This window comes from Hyaena hyaena, unplaced genomic scaffold (assembly GCF_003009895.1).
Source record: "Hyaena hyaena isolate Hyena2069 unplaced genomic scaffold, ASM300989v1 scaffold_1876, whole genome shotgun sequence".
In the NCBI taxonomy this organism is placed as follows: domain Eukaryota; kingdom Metazoa; phylum Chordata; class Mammalia; order Carnivora; family Hyaenidae; genus Hyaena; species Hyaena hyaena.
Window position 1 is genome coordinate 28,632 of NW_024082511.1, and position 27,662 is coordinate 56,293.

The following is a 27,662-nucleotide window of genomic DNA, read 5'->3' on the forward strand; positions in this document are numbered from 1 at the left end:
TCACTAAATCCAGCCCAAGCTTGAGAAGGGGATCATACAAAGGTGTGGATGCCAGGAAGTGTGGATCATGCAGGGTCATCTCAGATGCCACGGACCACAGTGGGCTTGATCAGGGTTGGATGGCCACTATAGCTTCATTTGCATGTCTGGTAGATGAAAATCTGGTTGGTGTAGTGTACCTTAACTGGGATGGTTCATTTCTGTTCCATCACTGCTCCATGAAGTCTCTCATCATCTAATAGCACAACCCTTGGCCTTAGGATTCCAAAGAGGAGCAAGAGTGGGCAAACCTCAATGTGTAAGCACTTCTCAAATCTCTACTTGCTTCATATTTGCTAATGTACCATTGGCCAAAGAAATGGCCAGCCCAATTACAAGGGTTGGAGAAAGAGACTCTCGATGGGTGAAGTAGAAGAGTCAAATTGAAAGGAAGGCATATATTCTGATCATAGTGGCCAAAGGAGACCATCTAGACTTCTGGCTTCTGCCTAGAATATAGACAAATATAAAGAGCGTAGCTCCCACTCTTACAATAAGAAAAAATATGGTCAATCTACAAAATCATAACTTTTCTTGAACTCATCAGAGAACTAAGATCATGGAGCAATCAACTAGCTTATATATAAGATAAGTGCCTCGAGGGAGACACAAAGTTGTCCCTGGGTCACCTGTGGCAAAGCAAGGAGGAGGGTGGGTCCACCATACCAGCAGTTAAAATTTCAGCAAGAAGTTTTAATGAAGTTCTAAAGGCTGAGTGTGGGATAGTATGAGAATACAGAAACATTGAGGGCTGGAGACCTAAGGGTAGTTGGGCTTCTCTTGCAGGCTCTTCCCCACAGACCTCCACCGGATGCTCACAAGAAATAATGGGGGTAGGGAAAGAGACTGGAGAAAGCCTCTCTCAGGGGTGTAGGCCTGCAAGGGGAAAGTTTGCTGATACAGAAATGGCATGAAGCCCCAATGAGACCCTACTTCCCTAATGAACAAAAGCCTTATGCCACTTAAGGGGAAGTGATGCAAACCCTGTTGTTCCCAGGACACAGGTGCAGATGCACCTGTGGCGAAAGAAAAAAGGAAAAAAAACCCAAAACAAACCAACTTCCATTCTTGGGGGCAGGGCAGTTAGTCATCCTAAGATCAGACCATTAAAGGCGTTTTACCAATGGGGAAGTGCAGGATCACTGAAAAAGCCCCACCCTCGAGACCTAGGAATACAGGGCCTGCCTAAAACTAGGATTGGTTCAGAACAACTCCTGCCCCCTACTGGTCAGGTCACTAAGACTCAAATAATAACAGCAGTCTACTACTGAGGGAGAGACAAGGGAATGGAGAGAGATCCTCCCCGAGATGCAGGCACACAGGAAAGGCTTAAAGGCAAGGGTGGTGTAAAAGTATTGAGAAAAATTATCTGGAAAACCAGTGCCTACCTTAAGCCCAAGGTAATACTAGAGAAATTTGAAGTCTATGGTGCAATGAAGATAACCACAGAAACAACAAAACCTAAATCCAGCCCAAATTTTGACTAGATGGACCCCCTCTCCCCCTCTATTGATTTATTAAAAGCAGCCATGATTATTTCCACGAACAAATATTATTTATCGCAGCTTCTACTCTCCTACATACAGTATCTGACATTCAGCCAACAATTATTAGATGCAAAACAGCAAGAATAAATAATCTGCTGTTAAGAGACAGAGCAATAAAAAAAACAATCCAGACTCAGCTGACCCAGTTAATACTGTCAAATAGGAAATTTAAAATAACAATGATTAATATATTAGAGAGGATGGTGGGAAGTGTAAACAACAGGTATGAACAGATGGGGAATTTCAGCAGAAAAATGAAAACTCTAAGAGCCAAATGGAAATGCTAGAAATAAAAAGAAAACACAACTGAGATGAAGAATGCCCTTCATGGGTTCATCAGCAGACTTAATAGAAGTAGGGGTAAAACAGATCTAACAGGGAAGGGGTTAAAATTAGTGAACTTGAACATAGGTTAATAGAAATTATCCCAACTGAAACACAAAGCAAAATAAAGATTGTAAAGGGACACACATATAGGGATGGTAGAACTTTGTAACATTTTTCTATCTAACACTATCTTCTGGTCACTATATATCACACCATGCAAAATATGTTCACCCTCATTCCAAGACCTCCAAATGTCTCATCCCAAATTATGGCATCAAATCCAGGACCTCAAGTCTTCTGTATCAGGTTCAGATGTGGCTGAAGCTCCTTGGGTGCAATCAGTTTCTTGATCCAGAGACCTATGAGCTAAATGGTAAGTTATACGACCATCACACACACACACACACACACACACACACACACACACACACACACACACACGTAAGATAGGGACTGGAGAACTGCAATAGATACTCTCACTTAAAAGAAGGGAGGAACAAGAGGCACAGAAGCACATATTAGTCACTGTTCCATAACAATCTTGAAATCCCACAGAGCAAATGTCAGGTCTCCCTGCTCCAGGGGAAGATGTTTCTTGACTGGGTCACAGTTCTACCTGGGAATAGCTTCCCAGTCCATTTTAACATATTGTTCTTGGGTCTTCTTTCTGAGACATCCTTCTTTTCTCATAAGAAATGGCAGCTGAGTAACTTTCTCTGTTTGCTTCATGTTCATAGAAGTTAGAGAAAGTAGTCCATTCATTTTGGACTGTTTCAATTCCTGTGAGTGCAACCTGGAGGTAATAAAGCTCTATTAGAAACTTTATAGGTGTTCTATGAATCTGGTTTGTATTTACTTCCATGCCCCAAATGCCACACTGACATTCTTTTTAAGACAGGCCCCTTCTCTACTTCATCAATGTGTCAGAGTACTGGACGATGTCGTCAAGTTTTTAGAAGCCATATGGTTTAGCTGAAAGTCTCCCAAACACCAACTTAAATATTTCACACATTTTAACAAAGGGTCTTATAGCCACACCCATGATTTGATCTCTACCCTGAGGCCATTTTTTCACCTTGAGAATATTTTGATGGCCTGAAAGATTGGAGATGTGAGAAATAGTTATTTTCCAACCCAGAAAGTCCTGGCTTTTTATAGATTTCTTCTGAATTCTGCTTGCAAACGGAAGAGTTATTTCCTTAGTTCATCTCTTTTTTTACCTTACCATATGCAGCTTAAAAGCAGCCAATTGGTATTTCCAACATTCTGTTGGAAATCTCCTTAGCCAGATCCACAAGTTCATCTGGTATATTCTCTATCTTCTCACAGAGCATGGCGAATGTTTTGCTCTTCTTTTCCTTAGTAAATAACATAAGCTGCCATCTTTTTCAGCCTTTCTTAACAGTTTTCCTCATTGTTTTTCCATCCTCCACCTGCTGTTCAGGCCCAAAGCTAATGCCACATGTCTTATGTTTTGGTACAATACCCCCCCACAAGCATACACTTTTAGGTATTAGCATTTTCTGTGCAACAAACTACCAAAAACTTAGCGGCTTAAGACAAGAACCATTTTATTTATCCCATAATTCTGGTTGGCTGGGCTAACTGTATGGCTCTTTTGGTGTGGGCCAGTTTGGCTGGGGCTGGAGGTTGAGGAAGGCCTCACTCTCATGTCTGGCAGTTGGTCTAAGAGGCCTCATCTGTGCTGGCTCCTCTCTGTTCCATGTGGTTTCTCACCCTCCAGCTAGGTACTCTTGAGTTTCTTCACAGGAAGATCTCAGAATTCCAAAAAGCAGCAAGAGAAGATAAGCCTCCAGGCAGACTTTTCTCCAGCCTCTTCTTGAATCTCTTTGCCAATGGACCTTGGCCAAAGCAAATCCCATGGCCAAGCTGAGAGTCAAGGAGTAGACAGAGCTCTACCTCTTAGTAAAAGAAAAAAAAGAGTAACATTGCAGAAGGGTGGACATAAATGGATGAGAGAGGTCTGTGGCTATTTTGCATTGTACCACAATGAAAGAGGATAAAAACAGAATGTTGTGGAAACCAACATGGAAATGAATGATAGGATTATATTTATGTGTTCATGTAAGAGTATATCTCCAGATATGGGCCTACATAAAACTATAGTGACATTAAAACTGTGGATTTGTGGGAGGATTCAATAGGAAATATATTTGACAGACACAATTATTTTAAATTCAAAAAAGAATTTCAATTCAATTATTCCTTCTGTTGTGCAATGTGTTCTGCCACAAACACCCTACAGAACTGAGCATAGGTCTACACATCAAATACATTATTTTGTTGTTCTTCCTTTCATTTTGTTGCCACTTTAAATTGCTTAATAAAACACAGTAAACATGAGTGTCATTTACATAAATTTGCTCATTCCATCTATAAGGAATTTGACAACAATCTGCCTTATCACACTTTCTACAGGAGGGCTTTACCTAATGCATCAAATTGACAGCATTTTCCCCAAATTGACAGGATTCAATTCTATTTTGTGAAGCCTTGCAAATATGAAAAGTCCCCTTGAATCAATGCATTCTTAGACGGTCTCTTGAATAGTTTTTCTCATCTCAGGTGAGAGAGTCTGACAAAAGCTTTTTATCATGCAGTGTGTTCATGTAGGGTCTGTCTTGGATAGGTTTCATAATATACACGTAGACCTGACTTTTGTGATAAGGCTTTCTCATTTTTAAGAAACACGGTTACTTTCATGTATGAATATTGCGATGCATACTCAGAACTGACTTCTGAGTGAAGCCCTTTCCACAGTCACTGCATTTATAGGGTTTCTCTCCAGTATGAATTGTCTGGTGTTTATTGAAATTTGACCTGTCAGTGAAGGCCTTCCCACATTCAGCACACATGTATGGTTTCTCTCCTGTGTGGATTCGCTGATGAACTTTGAGATGTGGTTTCTTGGAGAAGGATTTCTCACACTCAGGACATTTATAAGGCTTCTCTGTCGTATGAATTCTCTGATGTGTAATTAACTCCGACTTCTGGATGAAGGCTCTGCCACAGTCGGCACAAACATAGGGTTTCTCTCCAGTATGAATGGTCTGGTGTTTATTGAAATTTGACCGGTCAGTGAAGGCCTTTCCACATTCAGCGCATATATAAGACTTCTCTCCAGTATGAGATTTCTGGTGAGTATTGAGATTTGATCTGTTGGTAAAGGCCTTCCCGCATTCAGTGCATATATAGGGTTTCTCTCCTGTGTGAATTCGCTTATGCATCTGAAGTTGTGATTTAGAAGGGAAAGACTTCCCACAGTCACTGCATTCATAAGGCTTCTCTCCAGTATGAATTCTTTGATGGGCAATCAAGTGTGCCTTCTGGATGAAGGCCTGCCCACATTCAGTACATATATAAGATCTCTCTCCTGTGTGAATTCGCTGATGCATCCTGAGTGTTGATTTTTGGGTAAAGGCTTTCCCACACTCACTGCATTTGTGGTGTCTCTCCCCAGTATGAATTTTCTGGTGCACATTGAGGGCTGAGTTCAGGGAGAAGCCTTTCCCACATTCACTGCATTCATAGAGTTTTTCTCCAGTATGAGTGGTCTGATGCCTAAGTAGAGATGACACCTGGAAAAATGATTTTCCACATTCACTGCACTTATAGGGTTTTTCTCTAGTATGAGTTTTCTTATGCATAATTAATTCTGAATTCTGGATGAATGCCTTCCCACAGTCAGGACATACATACAGTTTTTCATCTCTATGAACTCTCAGATATATACTGAGTAGTGGCTTCTGTGGAAAAACATTCACACATTTGCCAAGTTCGTGAGGTTTTTCCACAGTATGGAGTCTCTGGGGTGCAAAGAGGTGTGGCTTCTGGGTGAAGATCTTCCCAAACTCAGTACACATATCTGCTTTCTCCCCAGCAGGAAATTTCAGATTGTGACTGAATGCTTGTTTAAGGCTGAGGACTTTTCCACGCTGACTACTTTCACAGAGTTGCTCTCCTGTAGGAGTATTTGCAAGGCTAGTGTACGAGCTCTGAGTGAAAACTTGACCACGTCCAGTATTTTTATCAAAGTTTTTCGTTGCAGTGTTTTTACTCGGAGTGTGCAAGTCTAAATTCTGCTTAAAACTCTTTCCAAATGAGTCACATTTATGGGGCCTTTTCTGTGAAGGAATACAATTTGGGCTTGAAGGCACAAATTTTCCACTGTCTTTATATTCAAACTCCCACTCTGTATTCAATATTTTCTTATTGATGAAAACAGCATGACTCAGAGGTTTGCTCTGTTTTTCCTGATATCGTTTTATCTGTTCAGAATCTGGCCACAGTTCTTCTAAAATGGAATACAATGAATCATCTCTTGTATCTTCCTCCTCCATTTCACTATGAAATGAACCTTTTCCAGAAATTCTTTTTTGTGGGGTCTTAATCCCAAACCTCGCATCTAAAAAGAAAAAGAAAAAGCAAAATTGACACAAAGAATAGATAGCAAGGTATTAAAAGGTACAAATAAGCTAATCCGAATTGAACACAGGGAAACCAGTGCGTACGATGATGATAATTACAGTGATAACAAGAAATACACATATAGCACGTATTATGTGCCAAGTTCCTGCATAACACTTAGGATGTTCCAAGCATTGTTCTAAGAAATACACGCACACACACTGGGGCATCTGGGTGGCTTAGTTGGTTAAGCGTCTGACTTCAGCTAAGGTTATGATCTTGTGGCTCACAAGTTCGAGCCCCACATCAAGCTCTGTGCTGACCGCTTGGATCCTGGAGGCTGCTTTGGATTCTGTGTGTGTGTGTCTCTCTCTCTGCCCTTCCCCCACTCGCACTCTCTCTCTTTCTCTCAAAAGATAAACATTAAAAAAGGAAAAAGGAAAAAAAAAAGAAACACAGACTCACTCACTCACTCAATCCTTTCAAAAGCCCTTTGAGGGGTTTTCTATTATAAGGTATTTCTATTATTATCTATCTATCGTAGATAAGGAATGTGAAGCTCAGAATGGTTATATGTGTAATTTGCCCTAAAACATAAGATATTAAGTGTTGGAGATTGGAGTTCAACAGAAGCAATCTAGCTCTATTTTGGTAGGATGCTTGGACGTAAAGTAGGGTGGACTGAAGATTAAAAAGACAAATGTTTTAAGGGAAAATATCTGTGGAGAGACAAGGTTTGGAGGGGGTGATTCAGAGTCTAATTCCTCATTAGCTTATGATTCTAAATCTTCACTAATCTTGTTCCCTTTTGCTTATTAGCAACAAGACCAAATTAATGTGATCCAAAAAACCAATTTAATTTGCCAACACAGTAGATACTGAAAGTTCTCATTACAAGGAAAAAAAAACACCTTTTTTTTGGTATCTCTATACAATGGGTTTTAACTAAACTTATTGTGCTGATCATTTACAATGCATTTAAGTTAGATCATGATGCAGTAGCCCTTAAACCTATACAGTGATGTACGTCAATCTCCATAAAACTGAGGAAAACTTACTCATGCCTATAGGAAAAAGACTGGGGTCACAGCCATCCTGGCCTGTATAAACAATAAACAGATATCCATGCTCCAACTCTCCATCTAGGTGTAATTGTTTTCTTGGACCTAAAATCATACATATCTAACAAGAAGCATAAAATCAGAGAGAAAAACAGCTATCTCTGGTAGACTGAAAGCTGTCCATTAGAACCTATTTCACCACTCTTTTGCAATAACAGGGAAGTAGCCAGCCATGTGGCCACTCAGTCATATAACATTTCTCAGCCTCCTTTGAAAACTGGTGTGGCCATGTGACAACGCTCTCATCAACAGAACATGACAGAATATGATGGCTGCCACTTTCAAGCCAGATCACTAAGACAGTAGGCATGTTTTCTCTATACTCTCTTCTGTCTTCTTGCTAACTAAAAACTGGACTTGGTAACAACATAGATACAAATGTGCAGATGCTACACACACACACACACACACACACAAGAGATGGCAGGGTTATGTAATGGAAGGAACCTGGATTCCTGAATAAACATGAGCAACAAGGTTCCCCAAAGGGCTGTGATATTAGCAACTTTATCCGAGAGAGGAATAAAATTCTTCGGTATTTAAGTCACTTTACCTTATAATCGCTTTATTACTGCAGATAAGCTTTAACATAATTAACATACTATTTTCACCCAAAGTGGGAGTCACAGATGTTTCCATGACCAGTATAGTGCATGAGACATATGAGATTCTTGATGATTTTAAAATAGAAAAATTAGGGGCACCTGGGTGGCTCAGTTGGTTAAGCGTCCGACTTCGGCTCAGGTCATGATCTCGCTGCTTCGGGGTTCGAGCCCCGCATCGGGCTCTGTGCTGACAGCTAGCTCAGAGCCTGCAGCCTGCTTCAGATTCTGTGTCTCCCTCTATCTGACCTTTCCCTGCTCACGCTGTCTCTATCTCTCTCTCTCTCAAAAATAAATAAAACATTAAAAAAAATAGAAAAATTATACATTATTTCCTCAGCAAGAGATTTTAGATTGTGAGAATGCACTGAGTCATCAAATTCAGTTTTCCCTTGTTGGTCACTTTGATACCGTATTCTGGATACATATCCCGGCCAAAAATCTCATTCTTTTATTCTTACATTGCATTTTTATTCTCACACACTTGGCTTTAATTTATTCTGGAGATATTAAGCACTGGAATCCTAGGCATGGTTTTAGAAGTGGTTCTGCTTTTCACTTTAAATTTTATATATTAAATAATATATATAATTTATATAATTATATATTAACTAATATGATTAATTATATTAATGTATAATTATATATTTTTATAAATAATTAATATGCATTTATATATAGTTAATACAATATATAATGAGTATAAACATAAAACTAATAAATAATTAAGTTAACTTCTAAAGCCCTGCTATATTGGACAATATTTAGATCACCATTACCAGTTTTCATTGCAAACAAATATCTGCAATAAAAAGCTTCCCTACACCTTTCCTGAGCCCACAGATTCAATGAACAGTACATAAATGAAGAGTCAACAGTCTAGATAAAAGCTGTGGTGCAAGCTTGCATCCTATTTGCCACTCACAAAAATGCCTTGAAAAGTCCAGTTTATTCTCAAATCAAAAGACACATTCATGCCTTCTTCCTCCATTTCGCCTGCTTAGCACTTAATTTCTTTTGTGCCACTGGAAAACGTATTTTTGCTGAGAGCTTTTCCTCTAAGGTCAGGAACAAGACAGGGATGTCCACTCTCACCATTACTATTTAACATAGTGCTGGATGTCTTAGCTTCAGCAATCAGACAACAAAAAGAAACAAAAGGCATCCAAATTGGCAAGGAAGAAGTCAAACTTCACTATCTGCAGATGACATAATACTCTATGTAGAAAACCTGAAAGACTCCACCAAAAAGTTGCTAGAACTAATACATGAATTCAGCAAAGATGTAGGATATAAAATCAACGCTCAGAAATCCGCTGCATTTCTACACGCCAATTATGAACAGCAGAAAAAGAAGTCCAGGAATTGATCCCATTTGCAATTGCACCAAAAACTACAAGATACCTAGGAATAAACCTAACCAAAGAGGTACAAAATGTATACACTGAAAACGATGGATCACATGAAAGAAATTGAAGAGGACACAAATAAATGGAAAAACATTCCATGTTCAAGGACTGGAAGGACAAATATTGTTAAAATGTCTATACTACCTAAAGCAATCTACACATTTAATGCAATCCCTATCAAAATACCACCAGCATTTTTTTAAATATATTTTTTTATTTATTTCTAGGAGAGAGAGAGACAGTGTGAGACCACCAGCATTTTTAACAGAGCTAGGGAAAACAATTCTAAAATCTGTATGGAAACACAAAAGACCCTGAATAGCCAACGCGATCCTGAAAAAGCAAAGCAAAGCTGGAGGCATAATAATTACAGACTTCAAACTATATTACAAAGCTGTAGTCATCAAGACAGTATGGTACTGGCACAAAAACAGACAGATCGATCAATAGAACAAAATAGACAACCCAGAAATAGACCCACAACTATATGGTCAACTAATCTTCGACAAAGCAGGAAAGAATATCCAATATAAAAAACGACAGTCTCTTTAGCATATGGTATTGGGAAAACCGGACAGCAACATGCAAAAGAATGAAACGGGATCACTTTCTTACACCATATACAAAAATAAATTCCAAATGGATGAAAGACCTAAACGCGAGAGACAGGAAACCATCAAAACCCTAGAGGAGAACACAGGAAGCAACCTCTTTGAGCTTGGCCATAGCAACTTCTGACTATTTCCTTTTGCCAGAGGCAAAGGAAACAAAAGCAAAAATGAACTGGGACTTCATGAAGATAAAAAGCTTCTGCACAGTGAAGGAAACAATCAACAAAACTAAAAGGCAGCCTATGGAATGGGAGAAGATATTTGCAAATGACATATCTGATAAAGGGTTGGAAACCAAAATCTATAAAGAATTTTTCAAACTCAACATGCAAAAAACAATCCAGTTAAGAAACAGGCAAAAGACATGAATAGATATTTTTCCAAAGAAGACATCCAACTGGCTAACAGACACATGAAAAGATGCTCAACATCACTCATCAGGGAAACACAAATCAAAAACACAATGAGAAACCACGCAACACCTGTCAGAATGGCTAAAATTAACAACACAGGAAACAACAAGGTGTTAGCCAAGATATGGAGAAAGCAGAGCCTTCTTGCACTGTTGGTGAGAATGCAAATTGGTGTAGCCACTCTGGAAACAGTACGGCGGCTCCTCAAAAACCCAAAAATTGAACCACCCTACGATCCAGCAATTGCACTTCTATATATTTACGGAAAGGATACAAAAATAGTCAAAGGGGTACATGCATCCTGATGTTTATAGCGGCATTATCAACAACAGCCAAACTATGGAGGAGCCCAAATATCCATTGAATGATGAATGGATAAAGAAGATATGGTATGTACATACACACACACACACACACACAAATATTACTCATCCATCAAAAATAATGAAATCTTGCCATTTGTAATGATGTGGATGGAGTTAGAGTATATTATGCTAAGCGAAATAAGTCAGGCAGAGAAAGACAAATGTCATATGATTTCCCCCATATGTGGAATTTAAGAAACAAAACAGATGAACATATGGGAGTGGAAAAAAAGAGAGAAGGAAACAAACCGTAAGAGACTCTTAACAATAGAGAACAAACTGAGGGTTCTTGGAGGGAATGTGGGTGCGGGGATGGGCTGGATGGGTGATGGGTACTAAGGAGGGCACTTGTTATAATGAGCACTGGGTGTTGTATGGAAGTGATGAATTGCTGAATTCTACTCCTGAAACCAATACTGCACTGTATTTAGGATTTAAATAAAAATTTTATAATAATTTAATAAAAAACCTAGGATTTAAATAAAAATTGGAAAAGAAAAATAAATTAGAGAACAAATGATAAAAGAAACATGTTTATGCTTCATAAAGCAGTTTGAACCTTTTACTTAAAAATTTTTTTTAATGTTTTATTTATTTCTGAGAGAGAGAGACAACATGAGCAGGAGAGGGTCAGAGAGAGAGGGAGACACAGAATCTGAAGCAGGCTCCAGGCTCTGAGCTAGCTGTCAGCACAGAGCCCGACGTGGGGCTCAAACCCACGAACCATGAGATCATGACCTGAGCCAAAGTTGGCCACCCAACCCACTGGGCCACCTAGGCACCCTGAGCCTTTTACTTTGAACATTAATCCAATCATATTGCTAGTGAGACTTTTTTTCCTAAATTTCAAAAGCAGACACCTTCTGTGTGATTCATTTTGCTAATCATTTTAATAGATTTCTATTATAATAGAAACAATGCACAAGCAGTAAATTTTTGAAAAGACTTTTTAAATGTTTATTTTTGAGAGAGAGAGAGAGAGAGAGAGAAACAGAGTGCGAGTAGGGGAGGGGCAGAGAGAGGGAGACACAGAATCCAAATCCGAAGCAGGCTCCAGGCTCTGAACTGTCAGCACAGAGCCTGACGCGGGGCTTGAACTCAGGAACAGTGAAATCATGGCCTGAGACGAAGTCGAACAATCAACCAACTGAGCCACCCAGACGCCCCAAGAGTAACAATCTTCCACAGACTACTTCAGAAAATAGAAAAGGGAACACCTCACAACTCATTTATGTAGCCAACATAATCCTAGTACCAAAACTTGACAAAGACATCGCAAAAAAGGAAAACTACAACCAAAATCACTTATAAAAATGCAAATATTTTAAAATAAAATATCAGTAAAGATAACCCAACAATATATATTAAGGGTTATATATCATAAACAACTAGTATCTATCTCAGATATACAAAATTAATTTAACATTTGAAAATCAATAAACACAAATTAACAAAATAAAGGCAACAACACCTATGATTACTCTAATAAGATGAAGAAAAAGCATTTGACAAAATTCAACATTGTAACCATGATGTTGACAAGCTAGGACTTAAAAAGAACTTCTATAAGGGTGCCTGGGTGGCTCAGTCAGCCAAGTGTCTGACTTCAGCTCAGGTCATGATCTCACAGTTCATGGGTTTGAGCCCCGCATTGGGCTCTGTGCTGAGAGCTCAGAGCCTGAAGCCTGCTTCGGATTCTGTGTCTCTCTCTCTCTTTCTGCCCCCCCACCACTTCTTGAAAATACATAAACATTAATTAAAAAAATTAAAGGAAAGAACTTCTATAACATGATAAGGGCAGCTTCAAAAAACATCATCATATAATGGTATGAATTTTTAATCCTTAATATCAGGAACAAGGCAAGTGTGCCCACACTTACCACTTCTATTCAATATCAAACTGAGGGTCTTAGTGAAATAAGGAAAATAAAAAGAATGAAATTGGAAAGGGAAAAGTAAAAGTGTTTCTTTTTTAAAAAAAATGTTTATTATTTTTGAGAAAGAGAACAAGTGGGGGGAAACAGAGAAAGAGGGAGACAGAGGATATGAAGTAGGCTGTGCTGACAGCAGAGAACCCAACATGGGGCTTGAACTCACGGACCCTGAGATCATGACCTGAGCCAGTCAGACACTCAACCGACTAAGCCGCCCAGGCGCCCCTGTGAAAGTATTTCTAAAGTGACAGTGATTACTTACACAAAAACCCCCAAGGAACCTAAAAGAAAACTAATAGTTGGATGTAGGAATGTCTCAGGATACAAAGTCAATGTACAAAAATCAATCATGAGCAAAGCACAAGTCCAAAATCTAACAGCTCACCTAAAGGAGCTAGAGGCAGAGCAACAAGAACGCCCTAAACCCAGTAGAAGAAGAGAAATAGTAAAAATTAGAGCAGAAATAAACAACATAGAGACAAAAGAAACAATTGAACAGATCAATGAAACCAAGAGATGGTTTTTTGAAAAAATAAACAAAATTGACAAACATCTAGCCAGGCTTATCAAAAAGAAAAGAGAGAGCACCCAAATAGACAAAATTATGAATGAAAATGGACTTATTACAACCAACCCCTCAGAAATACAAGCAATTATCAGGGAATACTATGAAAAATTGTATGCCAACAAATTGGACAACTTAGAAGAAATGGACAAATTCCTAAACACACACTCACTACCAAAATTCACACGGGAAGAAATAGAAAACCTGAACAGACCCAGAACGAGTGAAGAAATCGAATCAGTGATCAAAAATCTCCCAACAAATAAGAGCCCTGGACCTGATGGTTTCCCTGGGGAATTCTACCAGACATTTAAAACAGAATTAATCCCAATTCTTCTCAAGCTATTCCAAAAAATAGAAGTCGAAGGAAAACTCCCGGACTCATTTTATGAAGCCAGCATCACTCTGATTCCCAAGCCAGACAGAGATCCAGCAAAAAAAGAGAACTATAGGCCAATATCCTTGATGAATACGGATGCAAAAATTCTCAACAAGATCCTTGCAAATCGAATCCAGCAGCATATCAAAAGAATCATCCACCAAGATCAAGTGGGATTCATTCCTGGGTTACAGGGCTGGTTCAACATTCGCAAATCAATCAATGTGATCCATCATATCAATAAAAGAAAAGATAAAAACCATATGATCCTGTCAATAGATGCAGAGAAAGCATTTGACAAAATACAGCATCCCTTCTTAATAAAGACTCTCGAGAAAGTTGGGATAGAAGGAACCTACTTAAACATCATCAAAGCCATCTATGAGAAGCCTTCAGCTAACATCATCCTCAATGGGGAAAAACTGAGAGCTTTCCCCCTGAGATCAGGAACACGACAGGGATGTCCACTCTCACCACTGTTGTTTAACATAGTGCTGGAAGTCCTAGCATCAGCCATCAGACACCAAAAGGAAATCAAAGGCATCAGAATTGGCAAAGAGGAAGTCAAACTTTCACTCTTCGCAGATGACATGATACTCTACATAGAAAACCCGACAGACTCCACCAGAAGCCTACTAGAACTGATCCAAGAATTCAGCCAAGTTGCAGGGTACAAAATCAACGTACAGAAATCGGTTGCATTTTTATACACCAATAATGAAGCAACAGAAAGAGAAATCAAGAAACTGATCCCATTCACAGTTGCACAAAAAACCATAAAATACCTCGGAATAAACCTAACCAAGGATACAAGAGATCTGTATGATGAAAACTATAGAAAACTTATGAAGGAAATTGAAGAAGACACAAAGAAATGGAAAAACATTCCATGCTCATGGATTGGAAGAATAAATGTTGTTAAAATGTCATTACTACCCAAAGCAATCTACACATTCAATGCAATCCCAATCAAAATTACACCAGCATTCTTCTTAAAACTAGAACAAACTATCCTAAAATTTGTATGGAACCACAAAAGACCTCAAATAGCCAAAGTAATATTGAAGAAGAAAGCCAAAACGGGAGGCATCACGATCCCAGACTGACTGAGCCACCCAGGCATCCCTTAAATTTATTTTTTAATGTTTATTTTTGAGAGAGAGACAAATTGAAAGTGAGGGAGGGGCAGAGAGAGAAGGAGACCCAGAATCCAAAGCAGGCTCCAGGCTCTGAGTTGTCAGCACAGAGCCCCACGTGGGGCTAGAACCCACGAACCTCCGAACCATGAAATAGTGAGCCGAAGTCAGAATGCTTAACAGAATGAGCCACCCAGGTGCCCCTTATTTTCTGTATTCTTGATGCTCTGCCACCGGTGCCTTGCTCATCCTGGAGAGAATGCCTCTCCCAGTGCTAGTTCATTCCCAGAGGTAGAAAATGACTTCCCCGGAAGCATACCTTTCATACGCAAACCAACCAATCCAGAGCCCATGTCCACCCACTATCACCTTTATTAAGTTCTCACAGGTTGAGCCGCTATCCTCCTGCCCTAATCACCTCAGTGCCAGGTATCAGGTAACTACAGACAATGCCTACATGCAAGAAGCCCTGCTGAAATTACTCAAACCAGCCAATCCTAAGTCTCCCCAGCCTGCTCACTCTGCCTTACCCATTCTTTCCCAGGAAAATAACCATAAAGGCACTTGGCCATGCTTTGCCCTCATGACTTCGGCCTTCTGACTGACCCTGGTGCTTCTCGCTCCGGCGTGTCTCCTCTTCGGAACTGTGAGTTACAAACTATCTTTTCTTTTTTTTTTTTTTTAAGTTTATTTATTTATTTTGAGAGAGACAAAGACAGAGTGAGTGGAAGAGGGGCAGAAAGAGGTAGAGAGAGAGAATCCCAAGCAGGCTCTGAGCTGTCAGTGCATAGTCCAATGTGGGGCTTGAACTCACAAAACCGTGAGATCACGATCTGAGCCGAAACCAAGAGTTGGACGCTTACCTGACTGAGCCACTCAGGCACCCACAAACTATCTTTTCAGTGGCAGTCATCTCTGGACCTGTTGGCCTTACATTACCTGAATAATATTAAAACCTACATTTTTTTAGAGACAGAGAGAGTGAGCACAAGCAGGGGAGGGGCAGAGGGAGAGGGAGAGAGAGAATCTTAGGCAGACTCCACACCCACTGCAGAGCTCTAGACAGGGCTCCATCTCACAATCTTGAGATCATGACCTGTGCTGAAATCAAGAGTCCGATGCTCAACTGACTGAGCCATCTGGGTGCCCCGAAGCCTACATTCTAAAACAGAAAGACATACAGGGGCGCCTGGTTGTCTCAGTTGGTGGAGCATGTGGGTCTTGATCTTGGGGTTGTAGGTTGAGTCCCACATTGGATATAGAGGTTACTTAAAAATAAAATCATAAAAAATAAACAAAACAGAAAGACACTTAGATCAACTGAACAGAATGAAGAGTTCAGAAACAGGTTCACATATAGAAAGTCAACTGATTTTGATAAACATGACTAGGAAATGCAATGGAAAAAAGAAGGTCTCTTCAGTAAATGGTTCTGGAATAAGTGGATATTGTACTGATAAAAATGAACAGTGGTCCTTATGTCAAACATACAAAAGGGATTGGAGACCTAAACTGAAAAAGCTAAAATGCTAAAGCTTATGTAAGACAATATGAGAAAATCTTTGTGACTTTGTGGTTAGGCCAAAAGTACTAGAAAATTTTAAAAGATGGTAATTTAGACTCCATCAAAATCAGAATGTTTGCTCCTTTTTAAAATAATTTTTTAAAGTTTATTTATTCATTTTGAGAGGGACAGAACACGAGCAGGGGAGGGGCAGAAAGAGAGGGAAGGAGAGAGAATTCCAAGCAGCCTCTGCAGGGTTAGTGTAGAGCCCAATGCAGAGCTCAAACTCACGAACGGTGAGATCATGACCTGAGCAGAAACCAAGAGTTGGATGCTTAATTGACTGAGCCACCCATGCATCCCAAACTGTTTGCTTTTTGATGGGTACCAGTAGGAAGATAGAAGCAAAAGCCACAAATTAAAACATAAGGTTGGCAATGGATATATCTGGCATAGGCGTTATATCCACCAAATATAAATAACTCTGAAAACTCATTAAGGAAACAACCCAATTAAAAAAATGGGAAAGATAGTTGAACAGACACTTCAAACAAAAATGTACAAATGGTCACTAAGCACATGAAAAAAATGCTCTGCATTACTCATCAGAGGAATGCAACTTAAAATCGTAATGAGATGCCATTACACGTCCACTATAATAGCAAAAACGAGAGAGATGGATACTTCCAAGTGTTGGTGAGAATGTGGAGCAACTGAAATTCTTGTGTTGCTGCTGGAAGTATAAAATCACTGCCGCTCTGGAAGATAGTTTGGCCATGTCTTATTTTTTTTATTTTAAATTTTTAAAGTTTATTTATTTTGAGAGAGAGAGAGACAGAGAGAGAGCAAGAGCAAGTGCAGGTGGAGAGAGAGGGAGAGAGAGAATCCCATGCCGGCTCTTTACCATCAGCACAGAGCCCAACGCGGGGCTTGAACACCCAAACCGTGAAATCATGACCTGAGCCGAAATCAAGAGTCAGATGCTTAAACGAATGAGCCACCCAGGTGCCCCTGGCCATGTCTCATAAAGGCAAGGATATTCTTACACAATTATATGACCCACCAACTCTACTCCTAGGTATTTATCCAAGAGAAATGTGAACATATGTTCACACAAAGACATACCAGAATGTTCACTACAGCTTTATTCACAGTAACCAAATAACAACGACCTGTCATCAACAGGTATACAGATAAACAAATGGCAATCCTTTCATATTGGGGAATAGTATTCAGCATTTAAAAGGGATGAACTAGGGGCACCTGGGTGGCTCAGTTGGTTAAGTGTTGACTTAAGTGATCTCACGGTTCACGAGTTCAAGCCCCGCATCGGGCTCTGTGCTGACAGCTCAGAGCCTGGAGCCTGCTTTGGATTCTGTGTCTCCTTCTGCCTTTGCTCCTCACCTGCTTGCACTCTGTCTCTGTCTCTCTGTCTCAAAAATAAATAAACATTAAAAAAATAAAAGGAATAAACTACTTACATACTCAATAACACGGATGAATCACAAAATCAGTACGTCAAACAAATGAAGTCAGACCCAAAAGGGTATAGACAGTATGATTCTACTCATATGAAACCCTAATAAAGACAAATCTAATCTCTAGTGACAGAAAGCATGTCAATGGCTGCCTGGGGCCGAAGGGGTGGTGCACACTGACTACAAGGGACATGAAGGCTCATTTTTGTGAGATGGGATGTTATGTATCATGATTGGGGTGGTGGTGATACTGGTGTGTACTTTCTTCAAACTGTGTACTTGAAATGGATACATTTGATTGTATGTAAATTATACCTTAATACAGTCGATTTATTTAAAAGAAAAAATGCTAAGTGACGGTGATCCTAAGGTCAGAAGATGCGAGAGAGGCATGGCGACAGGGGAGGTGGAGAGGAGTGCGGAATTTGAAAGCAATACCTACAAACAGAAGAGGAGGTGAGGCTGGTTGTAGATGACAGTTTACTGGTATCTTAGAGGTGAGAAGATAAAACTGAGGAGGAAGAAGGCGAAAGGGTACTAGGAAGAAGAGGAGTGAGGCAACCAGCTGGTTTACAAAGAAGGCAAACCCATTAGAACCTGAAAGTACAGGGGCACCTGGGTGGCTCCAGCTGGTTGAGCATCCGACTCCGGCTCAGGTCATGATCTTGCAGTTCGTGGGTTCGAGCCTCGCTTCAGGCTCTGTGCTGACAGCTCAGAGCCTGGAGCCTGCTTCAGATTCTGTGTCTTCCCCTCTCTCTGCACTTCCCCTACTTTCACTCTCCTTCTCTCTTTCTCAAAAATAAATAAACATTAAAAAATTTTTAAAAAAAGAACCTGAAAGTATATGATAAGAATCTAAGATGCTGGGGGTGGGGTTTAAGTAATGAAGCATAAAAGTGAGTAATGAAGCATAAAAATGTGATGGAAGGAGAGAACATACAAAAAAAGCAAGATCTATAGGGAGGAAGCCTGGCATTTGATCCAGAGTGTGGGACTTGTAGCAATTCTCCTGGATGAAAGTGGGGCCAAAAAGAGAGTTGAGAACAGTCAGGGAAATAAAGGGAGAGAGCAGTCTGGTACCTAAGAGGCCAATGTTATCTCTTCTTAAGCAGCTTCCAAAGTTTAGAACCTTTAAGAAAGAGCAATAATAGCATTTTTTTTTTTACAAATAGTTTATTGTCAAATTAGTTTCCACATAACACCCAGTGCTCATCCCCACGAGTGCCCTCCTCCATTTTAAAGGCACCAGCCTCTTAGGAAAAGGAAAGTGTTTCCGTGCCCCAAATCTGCCCGGGTTGCACTCACCTGAAAAGCTCTGATGTGGGGGTTTTCTCTCCAAAATCCATGGTTCCTCTCCTTGCTCCAACTTGAAGATGACCTCTGGCTTGGGAACTTCATACCCTGTTAACAGGACATGATAGAATTGGGTCCAGCTAATTGCTTTCCACTTGTTCTTTGAAAAAGTAATCCCACTTCACTGGGAAAAGAGCAATAATCACAGAGGTTAATGGACTGAAGCATCTCAGACCAATCAAGGATGCCACCAGCACACACATCAGATGTCAGAGTTCTCAGCAGCTGAGAATGGACATACTCTCATGGAGGCTCTGTGTTCGTTTCCTAGGGCTGCTCTCACAAAGTACCAAAAACTGGGTGGCTTAAAACAGCAGAACCTCATTGTCTCACACTTCTGGAGGCTCAAGTCTGAAATCAAAGTGTTTAGCGGGGCCAGGCCCTCCCTGGCAGATGTAAGGGAGAATCCTTCCTTGAATCTTCTACTTTGCTCTTTGCCAGTAACGATGTTCCATTCTTTGATGTTCTTAAGCTTGTAAATGAATCACTTCGGTCACATGGCTGTCTTTTCTCTGTGTGCCTTTACATTGTCTTCCCTCTATGTGGGTCTATTTCTATGCCCAAATTTCCCTTTTTTATAAGGACACCAGTCACATTAAATATATATATATATATATATATATTTTTTTTACAAATAGTTTATTGTCAAGTTGGTTTCCATATAACACCCAGTGCTCATCCCCACAAGTGCCCCCCTCTGTGCCCATTCCCCCCATCCATCAGTCCTCAGTTTTTGTCAGCATTCAAGAGTCTCTCATGGTTTGCCTCTCCCCCTTGCTCCCACCATTTCCCCCCTTTTTCTCCCCCATGGTCCTCCGTTAAGTTCCTTCTAATCCTCCTATACGTGCAAACATATGATATTTGTCCTTCTCTGCCTGACTTATTTCGGTCAGCATAACACCCTCAAGGTCCATCCATGTTGCTACACATGGCCAGATTTCATTCTTTCTCATTGCCATGTAGGATTCCATCATATAGATAAACCACATCTTCTTGATCCATTCATCCGTTGGTGGACCCTTAGGCTCTTTCCATGTTTTGGCTACTGTTGAGAGTGCTGCTATGAACATTGGGGTACATGTGCTCCTATGTATCAGCATTTCTATATCCCTTGGGTAAATTCCTAGCAGTGCTATTGCTGGGTCCTAGGGGAGTTGTATTGTTAATTTTTTGAGGAACCTCCACACTGTTTTCCAGAGGGGCTGTACCAGTTTACATTCCCACCCACAGTGTAGGAGGGTGCCCGTTTCTCCATATCCTTGCCAGCATCTAGAGTCCACTCTCACTGAGATACCACCTCACGCCAGTCAAAGTGGCTAAAAATATTTTTTAATGTTTATTTTTGAGAGAGAGAAAGAGAGAGAGGAGAGAGAGACATAGTGCGAGTTGGGGAGGGGCAGAGAGAGAGGGAGACACAGAATTTGAAACAGGCTTCAGGCTCAGAGTTGTCAGCACAGAACCCGACATGGGGCTCGAACCCACAAACCTTGAGATCATGACCTGGGCCGAAGTCGGATGCTCAACCTACTGAGCCATCCAGGTGCCCCAGGAAACCAGTCATATTAGATTAGGTCCACCCCAATGAACTCATTTTAACTTGATTTCTTCAGGGGTGCTTGGGTGGCTCAGTCGGTTAAGCAACTGACTCTTGATTTCGCCTCAGGTCACGATTTCACAGTCGTGAGATCTGTCAGTGCAGAGCCTGCTTGGGATTCTTTCTGTCCCTCCCCTCTCTCACGTTTTCTGTCTCTCATAACAAATAAACATTAAAAAAATTAACTTGATTACCTCTATAAAGATGCTATTTCCAAATAAGGTCACATTCTGGGGTCCTGGGGGTTCAGACTTCTGCATATCTTTTTTTTCAGGGGACACACCATTCAAGCCATAAAAATCTGCCCTCTGACTCCCCCGCTGCAAATTCATATCCTTCTCACATGCAAAATATATTAACCCCATCCCAATATCCCCCAAAGTCTTAATCATTCCAGCATCAAGTCTTAAGTTCAAAATCTATCTAAATATCAACTTGAAGTCTCAAATCTTATTATCTAAAATCACCCAAATTGGTTATGGATGAGATGGGAGTGTGCATTACCTTGGGGGCAGTTTCTCTCCATGCAAATCTGTGAAAGCAGATGAGTTAATCTGCTTCCAAAATACAGTGGCAGGACAGGCATAGGATAGACATTCCCATTTCAAAAGGGAGAAACTGGAATGAAAAAAGGGATCACAGGCCCCAACAAAGTTCAAAGCCTTCCAGCCCTCTGTTAAACAGCAGTGGTGAGAGTGCACATCCCTGTCGTGTTCCTGATCTCAGGGTGAAAGCTCTCAGTTTTTCCCCTTTGAGGGTGATGTTAGCTGAGGACTTCTCATAGATGGGTGGGGGGGGGGAAGGGGGGAGATGGGCATGGAGGGGGGCACTTGTGGGGATGAGCACTGGGTGTTATATGGAAACCAACTTGACAATAAACTATTTGTAAAAAAAAAAAAAAAAAAAAAAAAATCCAAAGCCTAACAAGGCAAATTCCACTAGATTTTAAGGCTTGAGAGTAATTCTTATTGGCTCAGTGTTCTGTCCTCCAAGCCTACAAGGGTGGTGGCCCCACTCTGTTGGCCCCAGGCCAGGAGTGGCACCATTCATTATTACCTCTCCTGGGCCATTAGCAAAATATTTGCTTCCTGTTCCTGTGACCTTAAGCTCTGCTATTCCAAAGGGAGGGATATGTCCACTGGGAGTCACATTAGTGATTCCACTGAACTGGAAGACCTATCTGCTACCTGAATGTTTTGGGTTCTTCACATCTGAATCAAAAGGCAAAGAAGGGAATTACTATGCTGGCTGGGGTGACTGATCTTGACTACTCAGGGGAACTGGAAACGAGGAAGAAGCGTGTCTTGAATACAGGAAATCCCTTGGGGGGCTCTCTTAATACTACTGCGTCCTGTGATTAAGGTCAATGGAAACTACAAGGATTCAATTCAGGCAGATCCTTCCGGAATGAGAATCTGAAGGAGGCTCCAGGCTCCAAGCTGTCAGCATAGAGCCCGATGGGTGGGGCTTGAACCTTGAACTGTGAGATCATGACCTGAGTCAAAGTTGGATGCCTAATTGACTGAGCCCCGCAGGACCCCCAGCAATCTATTAAAATTCTTACTTGATCTGTATAAAGAGAAGAGTTCTAGGTCAAGTGAACAGAAGTCTAACTCGAAACATAAAAACAGAGAGTCTCAGCTCCTCAGTCAATTTTCTGACTTGAGCTAGTTTAGGAATGAAGGGGAGAGCAGGTCCCTGAGGAAGGACCCTCACTATACTGTCAAAACTTGTACTACTAATCTTTCTCCCAGTCTTCTATAAAGGGATTTACAGCCCCCTTGTCAGGGTGACTGTGCATTGAGGGGAAGGACATAGTGAGGCTTTTGAGAGATCACTGGACATGAGTTCTAAACGGACACTAATTCCAGGACTGCCAGGATGTCACTGTGGCCCACCTGACAGCATAGGGGCTTATGAGAGTGAAGTGGTCAACTGAGTTTCAGCCCAGCTCCATCTCACAGAGGGGCCCATCAGGCCCCCAAACCCATCCTGTGGTATCTCCCTGGTTCAGGAATGCAAAATTAGAATACGGATACTCAGCAACTGGCAGAATCCCCATATTGGTTCCCTGACCTGTGCAGTGAGGACTGTTACAGTGAGAAAGGCCAAGTGGAAGCCATTAGAACTGCCTCTACTAAGAAAATAGTAAACCAAAGAAATACTTCATTCCTGTAAGAATTGTAGAGATTAGGGCCACCATCAAGAACCTGAAGGATGCCGGGGTGGTGAGTTCCACCACATCTCTATTCAACTCGCCTATTTGGCCTGTGAAGAGGACAAACAGATCTTGGAGAATGACAGTGGATCATCATAAGCTTAACCAGGTGGGAACTCCAATAGCAGCTGCTGTACCAGATGCGGGTTCACTGCTGAAGCAAATGAATACATCCCTTGGCACCTGGTATGTAGCTATTGATCTGGCCAGTGTGTGGGTTGGGTTTTTGTTTTGTCTTGCTTTGTTTTTGCAATACCTGTTAGTAAAGACAACTAGAAACAGTTTGCTTTCAGTTGTTAAGACCAACTAGATATATACATGTTTACTGTCCTACCTCAGAAGTATATCAGCCTTTCATTCCTATGTCATAATTTAGTCTGCAGGGATCTTTTTATTTAAGTTTATTTATTTATTTTGAGAGAGAGAACAAGTGAGTGCGGGGATTGGGGGGGAGAGCAGAGAGAGACAGGGATAGAGAGAGAATCCCAAGCAGGCTCGGTACTGCCAGCATGGAGCCTGATGATTGGCTCAAACTGCAGAACTGCGAGATTATGATCTGAGCTGAAACTAAGAGTCTGACGCTTAACTGACTGAGCCACCCAGGCGCCCCAGTCTGCAGGGATCTTGACTGACTTTCCCTTCCACAAGATATCACATTGGTCCCATTGAACTGATGACATTCTGCTGACTGGACCTTATGAACGAGAAGTAGTAACGACTCTTGACTTGCTGGTAAGATATCTGTATGTCAGAGGGTAGGAAATAAATCTGACACAAATTTAGGGGCCATCTACCTCAGGGAAATTTCCATTCCGCTGGACCCCTAGAAATGTCCAGGTGAAGAATAAGTTTTTTGCATCTGGCTCTTCCTATAAGTCAAAGAGGGATAATGCCTACTGGGCCTCTACAGACTTCAGAGGCAATATAGTCCTCATCTGGGTGTGCTATTCTGGCCCACTTACCATGTGATCCAAAAATCTGCTAGTTTTGAGAGGAGCCCAGAATGAAAGAAGGCTCTTTACAGATCCAGACTGCCATACAAGCTGCTCTGCCACTGGGCCATACGATCGGGCAGATCCAGTGGTGTTTGAAATGTCCGTGGCAGACAGGGATGAAGCCTTTGGCAGGCCCTCACAGGAGAACCACAGAGCAAACCTTAGGCTTTTGATGCAAAGCCCTGCCATCCTCTAGGATAACTGCTCTCCCTTGAAGAAAAAGCTTTTGGTTTCCTACTGGGTCTCAATTTACTCACTCAATGAATTTAAACGTATCAGTGAGTGGAAGTAAGGACACTCAACAAGGACTCCTTCGGGGCACCTGGGTGGCTCAGTCGGTTAAGCATCCAGCTTCAGCTCAGGTCATGATCTTGCGGTTCGTGGGTTCGAGCCCCCGGGTTGGGCTCTGTGCTGACAGCTCAGAGCCTGGAGCTGGCTTTGGATTCTGTGCTTCTCTCTCTCTCTCTTTCTCTCTCTCTGTCTCTCTCATTCTCTCTCACAAAAATAAACAAACATTTAAAAGAATTTAAATAAAGAACCAAGGACTCGTTTAGTCATGGGCAGTGAACATGGAAGAGACCAATGCTGAATCCTCACCCAGTGGTGGGACACAAATGTGGCAAGCAGGAGAGACCCACTCCCCACGCACAGGGGGCCCGAGTCCTTCTGATCAAGCCCCAGCCTGTAGATGGTGCAAGGTCAGTAGTAACCCCCAGGGCACGGAGCCTGGGTCTTCCTGGGGTGTGTTGCTTGAGCATGCAGCCCAGGGTGGGTGGCAAACTCCATCTAAGGCTAAATACCGGCACGAGACCGATAGTCAACAAGTACCGTAAGGGAGAGTTGAAAAGAACTTTGATGAAACAATTCAAGAGAGAAGGAAGTTGTCATGAGGTGTGACCTCAGATCAGATGTGGCAACTCCACACCCTTAACCCTGGATGGAGCTCGGCCCCTTTAGACCTGGAACCAAGTAGGTAGTTTGCCCTCTGGAATTGAGGAGGTGATGGTCAGTCACATCCAATTTTCCCAGCCTGTGCCCTCTGGGCCTGTGGTGGCGGCGGCAGCCCTGTTGGCCTCTGATTCATCCCTGGAGTCATTCATCCCTCTTCTTGAAGGATAACGTGTGTACACAGCCAAATGATTTTACCAGCCTGTATCTCCTATCTGTACAATCCCAGATAGCCTACAGGCTTCCCTCATTTGTTCCTGTCTCTGTCCTCTTTGGTGTTCTTTCCAAAGTCCATTTCATTTTCTGTGATATGAATAGGCTGAGCATTTTCCAAATCTTCAAGTTCGGCTTCTTTTTTACTAACAATTCTTTTCCAATGTCTTTCTTTCCTCCTACATTTTACTATAAGCAGCAAGAAAAGCACTGGCCATGCCTTTTAACATTTTACTTAGAAATTTATTCAGCTAGGGGGGCCTGGGTGGTTGAGTCAGTTAAGCGTCTGACTCTTGATTTTGGCTCAGGTCGTGATGTCATGCTTCAGGGGGATTCAGCCCCGCATCAGGCTCTGCACTGACAATGCAGAGCCTGCTGGGAGTCTTCCTCTTCCTCTCTCTCTCCCCCGCTAGCACATGCTCTCTCACTCTCAAAATAAATATTTAAAAAAAGAAATTTCCTCAGCTAAAATTCCAAGTTTGTCACTTACAATTTCTGCTTTTCACCCAACAAAACATAATTCAGTCAAGTTCTCTGCCACCTTATGACAAGGGTCTCCTTTCCTCCAGTTTCCAGTAACATGCTGCTCACTCTCTCTGAGACCTCACCAAAAGCCCCTTTAACATTCCTATTTCTATCAGCAATCTCTTCAAGGAAATCTAGGCTTTTTCTATGAAGCACCTAAAACCTTTCCAGCTCTACCCACTGCCCAATTCCAAAGCCATTTCCATGTTGTTTTTTTCAGTATTTGTTACAGCAGCACCCCACTTCCCAAGTACAAAAATCTGTATTACTTTCCTAGGGCTGCTGTAATAAAGTACCATGAGCTGGACAGCTCGAAATAACAGAAATTTCCTGTCTCACAGTTCTGGAAGCCAGAAGCCCAAAATCAAGGTATCAGTAGGACCATGCTCTTTTTGAAGTAGAACCCTCAAAACAGCAAGGAACCATTCCGTATTGCTCTCTGACATCTTGGTAGCCTTGGGCATTTCGTGGCTTACAGATGCATCACACCAGTGACACGGCCATCTTCTTTTCTTTATGTGTCTTCACACAGTCTTTGCTCTGTGTACGTGTGTCTCTGTGTCTAGATTTCCCTCATTTTAAGTACATCAGTCATACCAGATTAGGACTTACCCTAATGACCTCATTTAAGATTGATTACTTCTGTAAAGACCCCAATTCCAAAAAAGGCCGCATTCTGATGTACTTGAAGTTAGGACTTCAACATATTTTATGGAGAGGATACAATTTTATCCATAATATGCTCCTTGTAGATCCTTAGAATGGCTGTGCTTACCCAATGAGAGCAGGTGGCTGTAGTTTTCCAGCATCACATCCTGGTACAGGCGTCTCTGTGTAGAGTCCAACTGCTGCCACTCCTCCCTGCTGAAGTCCACAGTCACATCCTCGAATGACACGGAGCCCTGTAACAACACAATGCTGTTCAGGGTGGCATGGCCCGCAGTGGGTGATAGGAAGAAGATTAGTAAGAAATTATATTATTTTATTTTAAATGTTTTATTAATTTTTGAGACAGAGAGAGGATTAGTGGGGGAGGGGCAGAGAGAGGAGGAGACAGAGAATCCCAAGTGGGCTCCATGCTGTTGGCACAGAGCCCTATGTGAGGTTCAAACTCACAAGCTGTGAAACCATGACCTGATTCAAAATCAAGAGTCAGATGCTTAACCAACTGAGCCACCCAGGCACCCCAAAGAATTATTTTTAATGATTTTTCTCCAGAATATGCTATATGGTATGACTATTAAATACCTCGTTATATATACTGTTGTGTAGAATACAAATATTGTAAATTTTTGCTATTCATTGTGTACAATAGTCATACATTTAAAAAAAATTTAATGTTCATTTAGTTTTGAGAGAGAGAAACAGAGCATGAGCTGGGGAGGGGCAGACAGAGAGGGAAACACAGAATCTGAAGCAGGCTCCAGGCTCCAAGCCGTCAGCACAGAGGCCAATGTGGGCCTCAAACTCATGAACTGTGAGGTCATGAACTGAGCTGAAGTTGGACACTTAACCAACTGAGCCACCCAGGTGCCCCAGTTCAACATCCATTTATGATAAAAATTCTCAACAAAGCAGGTATAGAGCAAAGATATCACAACACAATAAGAACCATATATGACAAGCCCACAGCTAACATCATAACCAACAGTAGGAAACTGAAAGCTTTTCTAGGATCAGAAAGAAGACAAAGATGTCCATTCTTGCCACTTTTATTCAACAGAGTATTGCAAGCCCTAGTCAGAGCAAATAGACAAGAAAAAGAAATAAAAGGCATCCAAATTGAAAAGGAAGAAGGAAAACTGTCACTATTTGCAGAAGGCATCACATTATATATAGAAAACCCTAAAGACTCCACCAAAAACAAACAAAAAACCCCCAAAAAACCAACCTGTAGAACTAAAAACAATAATTCAATAAAGTCACAAGGACACAAAGTCAATACACGAAAACCTATT

At 41.4% G+C, this 27,662-nt stretch overlaps 1 protein-coding gene across 1 annotated transcript in view; it reads right to left on the bottom strand.

Moving 5' to 3' along the window:
- Nucleotides 1-3,467: 3,467 nt before the first annotated feature.
- ZNF81 (zinc finger protein 81) overlaps nucleotides 3,468-27,662 on the bottom strand; it is an 87,006-nt gene continuing 62,811 nt past the window's right edge. The window contains exons 3-5 of the mRNA XM_039225035.1: nucleotides 26,480-26,606; nucleotides 19,164-19,259; nucleotides 3,468-6,339 (exon numbers count right to left, since the gene is read on the bottom strand). Of these exons, the coding sequence (XP_039080966.1) occupies nucleotides 4,634-6,339; nucleotides 19,164-19,259; nucleotides 26,480-26,606 (1,929 nt within the window). The 3' untranslated portion in view covers nucleotides 3,468-4,633. The remainder of the gene's footprint in view (nucleotides 6,340-19,163; nucleotides 19,260-26,479; nucleotides 26,607-27,662) is intronic.